The 9,436-nt window shown below is 35.9% G+C and overlaps 1 protein-coding gene across 1 annotated transcript; it reads right to left on the reverse strand.

The window, feature by feature from the left end:
* Window positions 1-1,397: 1,397 nt before the first annotated feature.
* On the reverse strand, window positions 1,398-6,065 carry LOC121261020 (4-coumarate--CoA ligase 2-like). Its single transcript, XM_041163154.1, has 5 exons — window positions 4,880-6,065; window positions 4,106-4,304; window positions 2,765-2,978; window positions 2,524-2,626; window positions 1,398-1,815 (listed from the first exon to the last, which is right to left on the reverse strand). The coding sequence occupies exons 1-5, from the start codon at window positions 5,870-5,872 to the stop codon at window positions 1,696-1,698; spliced, it is 1,629 nt and encodes a 542-aa protein (XP_041019088.1). The 5' UTR covers window positions 5,873-6,065; the 3' UTR covers window positions 1,398-1,695.
* Between the last annotated feature and the right edge of the window lie 3,371 nt (window positions 6,066-9,436).

Here is a 9,436-nt window from a genome sequence, read left to right on the forward strand (position 1 = left end):
TTGCAGAGTTGGAAACTTAAATTGTGATGAGTCGATTTCTTCAAAATTCAAGCAATCATCATCTGAGGAGAGTGGCTCCTAGTTCTTATTCTAGCGTTCTTTGAGTTTTAAGTTTCTTCTTTTAAATTTTTTTTACTGATTTTGGGATTTTTCTAGATTGATGTGGAGTCCGAGATGTAATTTGTTAGTTAATTTGGTCCAAAGGAACTAGAAGGAACAGGCAGAGTGAGATTGTATAGGAGGATATTTTCGTTCGTGTTCAGTATTGTTATTTGCTTTGTTTGTGTGAGAAAATGAAAAAAAAAAAAAAATAGGAAGAATGGAAAACAACCAAGGGTAAAATTCTGATCTTTTGGGTTAATATAGTATGTTTGACCATTCTTGTTTCTTTTTACTTTTTCAAGAACATTGTTTAAAGCATCTTCTTTCATTCTCGTTTCTTTCAAAACACACCGAGAAATATGAGCAATCACATTTTAAAGTTTTTTTTCAATCTTTACGAGATGACGATCAGGAGCATTATAAGTTGTCAGATAAATAAACCTCAGCGCCTGTGGTTCTTATAGAAATGATAAAAGATCGAGCAGAAAGGACATGAAGGAAAGAAATGCAGCAAAGCAGTAGTAAGTAACGTAAAGCCCTTTATGTATGAGAGATAAGGAGAGCTCCAATGGATCGAGTACAAATATCCTTTGACACACGAAAGAGACTAGACAAATCCCAAGAGTTTACTCACAGTCATGACCACCTTTCTTTCTGTGATTGTAAATTAAGACAGATCCAAACGGGCATGTCAGGTGGGTTTTATAACCTTCTACTTTTCTTTCTTTCGGGAGGTTATAATTTTTTAATTTGAGATGGTTCCTCTGGCTTGAAGATGAAGTTGACGAAAACGAAAGTTGAAATGAGTTTCGGTTGGCTTGAAGACGAAGGTTGTTCTAATTAGGTTGTTCTAATTTATTTAGACGAAGGAGGCTCTACTACTTTTTTAATTTTTAAAGACATACAATGTAGTATGCCACGTATAGCGGAAAGGGGGAGCGGGGAGTGGTGGGCGTAGCATTTTCTTTTTCTCTTTTCTTTTTTGTTGGTCTAGTTGTAGCTTGCAAGTGGGCCTACTAATACACGATCCACTAGAATTATCAGTGTAGTTAACCCAGGATTAGAAGCTAAAGTTGAGACCAACAACTCGTAAGTACATGTTAAGCTCGTAAGGTCTTCAATCAGAATTTCTGAACGACCAAGTCCACACCTGGGTGGATAACGAAGTGACAAGCTGGATTGGGCCATTATAAAAAGAGGAGCCCACCCCTTTACCAAAAACACATGCTAAAATAATTAAAACAACAATAATTTAAACGACTCATCTTCAAAATATTAAACTGACCTCATGAACATTGAACACAAACCCTTTTTTTTTTTTTTTAAGCTTCTATTATTCGGTTGTCCATAACATTAACATCATATATCTACGTAAACAAATTCGTACAAAGCGTTGCCCTTTACTCCTCTATGTTGGACCCCTAGCTAGTAATTAGTGGTTCCTTCCACAGAGCAACAGATATTATATTATATATTACAGATTAGGCATTAAAAAAATCAACATCATTGTAAAAATCAAATAGGCTTTCATATTTCATTTCTCTCGGCCTGTCCCCTTGAAACCCTCTATTTATTTTTTACTTGGGGTCGGGGCTAATTTTCTAGATTTGCGGTGAGTCTCGCTCGCAGGTCTTTCCTTAAGATTTTGCCCGATGGAGCTTTAGGAATTGTGTCTGTGAAGAAAACCCGGTTGATTCTCTTATAAAAGACAACCTGCACACACACAACAGTACGACACGACAGTCAACTTGAGAAAATAAATATATATTTAATTAGCTAGGAAATTAAGTCTTATACAACAAATTTTTCGATTATGAACATGAAGTTAGGTATTGGCGACAGTAATTGGAAATTTAGTTAAGAGTTAGGTGTCATTGTCACCTAGAAATGCATTTGGTTGCAAGTTTGTAATTTATAACATAATTGGAGGTGGCTGGCTTGCTTTTGCCACGTTGGAAATTTTTTATTCATCTGTTAAATATATATAATATATGAAAAAAATCTATTTATCATCTATTTTCTTATCATTTTATAATGTGTCATTAGATGATAGGTTCACCAATAAAATATAATAAATAGTCTCTAATTATCTAATATTAGATTATGAAATCATGAGAGGATAACGAATAACATTACTCTTAATATATTATAGCATGCATGCTATAGGTTCACCTAATCATTTGAGGTGGCCAGCTAGCTAGCTGCATTCTGCCTAAAACAAGCGTACGACGACCGAATAACTAAAAGGGCAATGCTGATTTTTGTTATAGATTTTGTCGTCCTCCTTATTTCTTTAAATTATATGGTTAAGCTTTTTGCAACGCGAAAGTTCTTGAGAATAGATCATCACGATTGAAATCTTGAGCAATAACAAAAATAAAGAGAGAGAGAAGAGAAAAAAGAACATGATCCATCACATACCTGTCTAGAGATATACTGCTTGATGTCATCCTCACTGATTTTGGAACCATTTGACTTGACAACAAAAGCGACAGGAAGCTCCCCTGCTGCCTCGTCTTTCATGCTGTTCAAACAGAATTCGAGGATGAGCTTGTATAACCAGACATTCAACAAAGTCAAGCAGTTACGTATACTGACCAACTAGCCTAATTAATTAAACACGTGAAACACTGCATGCCAGAGCTAGTGTAGGAAAACTTACGGGACAACAGCGGCATCGGAGATGTTAGGATGGGCGATCAGCATTGCTTCGAGCTCGGCAGGGGCTACTTGGAACCCTTTGTACTTTATCAATTCCTTCAATCTGTCAACAATAAAGAGTTCGTCATCACCGTCGATGTATCCAATATCGCCGGTGTACAACCATCCGTCTTTGTCTATGGTCCTCTCCGTAGCCTCCGGGTCATTAAGATAACCTGACCAAAATTTTAATGGTTCAGTTATTAACATGCTTTTCCCCATAAAAAAAAATAATAATAATAAAAAAAAAAAACCTTTCTAATTAATTTTAACTCTCCATGAAATTGATAAGCCAAACTTTGAGATTATCCTGATTTCTTAGTGCCTAATTATTCTCAAAATGTGTTGTTTCATTAGTACTTATAAAGTATTTCGGGGTAAAGACACTTGGCATTTTTATCCTATTATATCACTGCAAAAAAAGAACATTTAAGATGAGTTATTTACGATAAAAATGATTATATGTGACGAGAAGACTCATTTTTTTAGTAAAATAATAATTTTGACATAAAATTATTGGTAACGAATAAGCAACTTTTTTATAATGTATAAGATGACTGATCAATTAAAATTGATACATGAATAAATAATAATTTTAATTATATAACATATAGTAATAGAGTGAAATTACTGCCACGTCGTTTGTATTTCGAAATTACCTACTAATTCTTTTACTTCCACAATCAATGTAAACTCAACAAAAGGGTCGACGCTAAAGATTTTGTGGCAAGTGGGAACCCATTTTCATATGAAAACCAACGAAGGTGGAAATGAATTCCTAGTTCATTAGAAATAGAAATCCGTAGCTGCCAATGAAAAAAGTATCATTTGGTGAAAGTGGGTGGCCGGTTCCCGGCATGATGAAGACAATGCGCGCAAGCAATCAGCATCGTCCGCATCCCGGCCGGTGTACTGGCTTCAATTATTTCTTGCCCCTTCCGTACTGCTGGGAGTGGGGACTACTGTCTACTTCCCATTTCTCATTGGGCGATTGAATTTCCCAGTTCTCCATTGTTAACATCGATCCACATACGTATTAAATATTTTAGCTGTAATATTTTAATTTGCCTTGTTTATGACACCAAGCAACCATCTAAACATAATGTACCGGACGGTCCAGGTACTAATTCCATATATTTAAGGCCTATAATGTGACCAGGTCAATAATAAGGTTGAGATTTTGTTGGGATATTTAATAACATGACAGAGATCTAGCTAAAATGTATGAACATGATATAATATATATATATATATTTATATATTTATATAATGCAGCCGGGGCGAGGAAATTAATGTATGATACCTTTCATGATCTGGCTACCTCTGATGCAAATCTCTCCGGCTTGATTTCGGGGAAGCGAAGCACCAGTCTCGGGATCAACGATCTTCATCTCGGCATTTCTCACGACGGTCCCACACGCCCCAGATTTAATCTCGAAGGGTTCCTTAGCAAAAGCCAGACACATTGCTAGCACTGGACCAGCCTCGGTCATCCCATAGCCCTGCTTTCACAATTTTAGTGACAAATACACACCATTATTTCTTAGGTGGCCCAAATTGACCACGACCATTTCTCTATTTAATTTATGTCTAATATATATATATATATATATATAATACAACAGATATCTTAATTGTTAGGTGGAACGCAGGCCGGTTTTTTTGGTAAGAAAAAATATGTAGGCCTGATCACATTAATATGGACTGGCGTGATCTCTTCTTCACCACTTTAATAATTAGCAACGTCGCGCGCAACCGTTATTGGTGTGCAGCTTTTTTCACACCAAAAGCAATACTAATATATATATATATATATATATATATTATTCAAGCAACAACATGATGTATATATTAACGTACGGAGGAAAATGAGCTCCCATGCATGATTAATTAAACTCCTTCGTTGACTAGATGATCTCAAAATTATAAATAAAATAAATTTAATTTCAAGCATCTTCTTATACGTACTGAGATTACGCCCAAGTAAGGTCGAAAATTAACTAGTTGCCATGATTATGTAGTAAGGACTAGGTTGGAGTAATTGTAATTGTAAGTGGTAAATTATGAATTTAACTACCTGTCCAAGTTTGGCATTAGGAAGCTTAATTCTGACCGCATCCTCTAGCTCCTTCCCCATCGGTGCAGCTCCTGACATCACTGTTCGGATCGACGACACGTCGTAATTATGGACGTCGGGACTCTTCGCTATCGCCAAGACAATCGGTGGAACAAAAGGTGCCACCGTAATCTTGTATTTCTGAACCAACTCCAGCAATTTTACAATCTCGAACTTTTGCATAATTAGAATTGCTGCTCCAACACGAAGACCGCAGAGGAAAACTGAATTTAACGAATAGATATGGAACAGCGGCAATACGCACAGTATCACGTCCTCACTATGAAAGTACAAGTTGGGGTTTTCACCGTCGACCTGTTGTGCCACGCTCGTGACCAATCCCTTGTGCGTCAACATAACCCCTTTGGGAAGCCCTGTTGTCCCTGACGAATAAGGAAGCGCCACGACATCGTCCGGGTTGATTTTCACGGCCGGAATATCTTTCTCGTCGGCCTGTGTCAGCTCAGAGAAATGCAACAAGCCCTCCGGCGGAGAGTCAATGCACACGATCTTCACGTCGTTTTCTTTTGCGAAGTCTTTCACCTTGTCAACGTACGCAGCTTGAGTAATAAGGAGTTTAGAGTTTGATGCCAGTGCTTGTTTTGCAATCTCAGCTGGCATGTAAAATGGGTTAGCGGTCGTTATCACTGCGCCGATGTACGAGGCACCGAGGAATGCGAACATGAATTCGGGACAGTTTTGGAGCAAAAGCATGATCACGTCTCCCTGTTTGATGCCCTGCTTGTCGAGGCCAGAAGCAACTTTACGTGATGTGAGCTCCACCTCTGCGTAAGTGTACGTGACACCGTTGGCGCCATTGATAATACAAGGACGGTCTTTGAACTGCGATATGTTCTCGAAGCAGTAAGTATGAAGTGGGAGGTGTTTGGGGATGTAAATATCAGGGAGCTTTGACCGGAAAATGAATTCTTGGTGGTCTTGGTGGGGCTCCATCGGTGTTTGGCTTTTGGGAAAGGGAGATCAGAGGGTTTCCAGGGAGAGAAAGAGAAGGTAAAGGTTTGGTTCGAGCTCGATTTTCTTGTGGGGGGGTGTTTCCCTGGTTTGGTTTGAGTTTGGATTGGGAGGTAATATACTGCAGGTAGGTGATGGCAGGGGGAGATGATGTCAAGGGGCAGAACAGTAAGAACGAGGACCCAAACGCAGGAATTGGTACTGTTAAACTAACAGCACAGTCGAAAAAGGTCTCTGAAAGACCAATGTGAGATTTGACACGTAGTTATCCTTATAGCTAGTCAAAGTTTCATGGCTGATTTTGCAGTTTGGCCATGGAATTAAAAATGGGTATTCCTTGCGATTGGTTGTGCATAGTCATACGTAACACTATATTGCGAGCGTAATCTAATCTTCATTGATTGGGACGTTGGGGTTGGTGAGGGATATATATGGGAATTGGGTGGTGGGAGAGAATTTAGGAATATAGAAATATACTGGACAGGAAGAGGTCAGGGAATTTGACTGGAAGCCGAAAACACGTAAGGTTTTGCACCTAACACAAGAGGATCGAGGAGGGGGGCACTCTGGCAGGCAGGTAGTGCGCAGTGGAGTCACCCACATGACCATTCGCCTACTACAGTCTACATACAACTGCCGCACGAGGAGTGCTATACTTGCTTTCACGCGGCTTTCTGCGATGGAGCCTCGAGTCTCGACTGCCGACCCCTTGGCATCATTCTTCACCTACTCTCTTTTTCGTTTTGTTTTCGGCTTGGGCGCTTAGCCTCCCAGATACGGCCAGATATGGTTTTAGTAATTTAGTATTTCTCCATGTTTACATTTTTATTTGCAATATTTATTTCGTTAGTTTTTTTTTAATTTTTTAATTTTTAATATATCAATAATTGACATGTAAAAAATAAATTTTTATAAATTTTTGTAAGTACATTTAACATTTTCCTTTACTAATTTGATTCTGATCAGCAAATAGATCATAAGCATTCATTCAAGCTGAGAATAAAGTAGAGAGATTAGTATTTATTGATTTTCAATTGTCAAGTTAAATTATGAATGCAATATAATATCTATCTTTACACGTGAAATTGTAGAATTGTCGTGAAAAAATAGAAGTGCTAACATCGTATTTCACACATTTAGGGCCAAACTTCGATAACTCAAGTATTCGAAAACGAGTCAAGCATAAGGTAAAAAAGACTGCAACTTTGAGAGGACGGTTTAGGGGTCGGGTAATCTTTGATACCAAAGTTAATAAATATTCTTAGAATATAGCAAATAAGTAAGAGAGTTTAGAAATTAGAGATATATTCTTGTACATGAGATATGTTATTTATACTACAGGCCTAAGGAGCAGATAGTGCATGCTGCCATGACGTCTGTGTTCCCTATACTGTTCATTGTGTCAGAGTTTTTAAATACGGCGTAATTCTTCGACGACATCATTAATGTGGCTTGTTGTCCAGGTGGTAAAGTTATTAATTCGGCGTGGTTATCTGACCTCATTTTCTTAGTTTGTCTTCCTTCTAGTCATTTCATCCTCTTTTTTGTCAATAGATCAAAGGCTCCCAATATATTATGCATGTTGTGTGAGTAGATACTCAAGAACTAGACACTACTCAAAGGGGTCTCTGGTTGACGAGTCTCATCATTTACAACACCATTCCTCTTGCAGGTTGTGTAAAAAGGAGATTTCTCGTAGATTGGGTTAAGGGCTCGTTACTCCGAACCGGACTTTTGATCTTACTCATTTTCATTTATGGGCTTCTTGGACTTCTTGGACTTCAGCCTTACAAGAAGATTTGCTTTCAAGTTGGGCAAGGAAATTCCTCTTCAAACCTGTATTAAAGTGTCGCTTGTTCACGTGTTTTGTAGAAAAACATTTATATAATCCTAAAATATGTAAGTTCTACGAATTATAATCGAAAAAATATGCGACTTAAGTAAAAAGAAATAACTTTTACTTTTTCTAAACAAATACCGAAAAATTTCCGCTTAAAATTGTACATAATATTGGTATTTTTTCAATGATTTTAGAATGCCCACAACAACAACGGCATTTCTCCGTAGTTTTTTCTTCATCAGTAACGTTGATGTTGATTTTGAATCTTAGATAGATGCATGTTCGGGAAACGGTGGTAACAAATTAAGCAATTACGTATGTTAATTTGAGATTCCATTTCGGGGGCGGGGGAAAAAAAAAAAGAAAAATATTACTTTTTGACAAACGGTGATTTTTGCTTTTTTTTTAGTCATTTTTTCCGTATATACAGTGCATAATGAATAATGATAGACACAAATGTTATAAAATGAGATATTTTTGTAAAATTATGTTACTTTTATAAGATATTTTATAAAAATACATTTTATTTAAAATATAGTTGTATAAAGTATTGTAAAAAATATTGTGTGAAAATTATTTTTCTTTAAATTTATCTATTTGTTGTTAAAAGTTTTTTTATCAATTGACAATATCTTGATTTTTTATTAAGAGAATTAAGAATGGAATTCCTCTCTCCATGTATAAAAAAAAAATCATAATTTGCTTATTTAGTGTGTCCTTAGTGTAAATTGTATTTTTTTAAAAAAAATATGTTTAAACATTTTAAAAAATATATCAATACACTAATAGTCATTTCTTTAACCATTAAAAAAATAAAATATATATATGTATATGAACAATTAAATTGAGGAACAAACTTAGCATAGTATCATTTTTCCTTGGATAATTGATACAGTTCAAACAATATTTTCAGATACCGTTTTCATCCTACTATATAACACGATAGAAAAATGCTACTATTACCGATAATTGGATCCTGACTGGGTCTTTAAGAATTTTTTTATTTAATAATTAAAGAAGTGGTTTTTAATAATGAGATGATTTAAAAAAATATATATTTAAGAGTATAAAAAATAAATAAATAAAAATTTGCCCTAATCCCGACCCGTCTCGTGCTACAGCTACACTGTTCCACAAGATAAGGCCCGCCACGATCGATAATACGTGCAGACTGCAGAGCAGAAGAAGACAAGAAGTTGTGAATCCGAACCATTTGAACTGTCTTTCCGACCATAATCGATCATAAATCCAATTTGGAGTCTTTTGGAATTTATCAAAATAATATCCTTTGGCTAGCTAGGGTCCACTTCCACCAAACTCCAACCAACTAAATTTCTACGTAAACAAATTCCAAATGCATAAGTTTAGTATACATTTTTTTTTTTATAAAAATGTGAATTCTATTATAAAGAAATGTAAAAAGTTCACTTTTTTTTTTTTGTAGAGTCTATATTTTTATAAAAAAAATTATATATTTAAAACTTATAAATAATATTATTCAGATTAATAATTCTTTACAATGTTCTAAAGAGAGAGAAAAAAACGAAGAAAAATTATTATTATTAATTTTATTATAGTACGAAAATGGATTATTAAAATGCTGGAAGTTGTCATCCTAAACAGTAAACACTCATGAGTCATGGCTGTCGATAATCCGGAAGGAAATGGAGGAGATATATATGGATTCATCCGGAACCCAACTACCA

Source organism: Juglans microcarpa x Juglans regia, chromosome 4D (assembly GCF_004785595.1).
Source record: "Juglans microcarpa x Juglans regia isolate MS1-56 chromosome 4D, Jm3101_v1.0, whole genome shotgun sequence".
Lineage (NCBI taxonomy): Eukaryota > Viridiplantae > Streptophyta > Magnoliopsida > Fagales > Juglandaceae > Juglans > Juglans microcarpa x Juglans regia.

Bases quoted from the DNA above. Each gene is read 5' to 3' on its own strand.
- LOC121261020 (XM_041163154.1), bottom strand. From the start codon at position 5,872: ATGGAGCCCCACCAAGACCACCAAGAATTCATTTTCCGGTCAAAGCTC. The intron at 2,979-4,105 runs GTATCATACATT...AATTTTGGTCAG, and splicing joins AGGTAGCCAGATCATGAAAG to GTTATCTTAATGACCCGGAG. The intron at 1,816-2,523 runs GTATGTGATGGA...GTGTGTGTGCAG, and splicing joins AGCAGTATATCTCTAGACAG to GTTGTCTTTTATAAGAGAAT.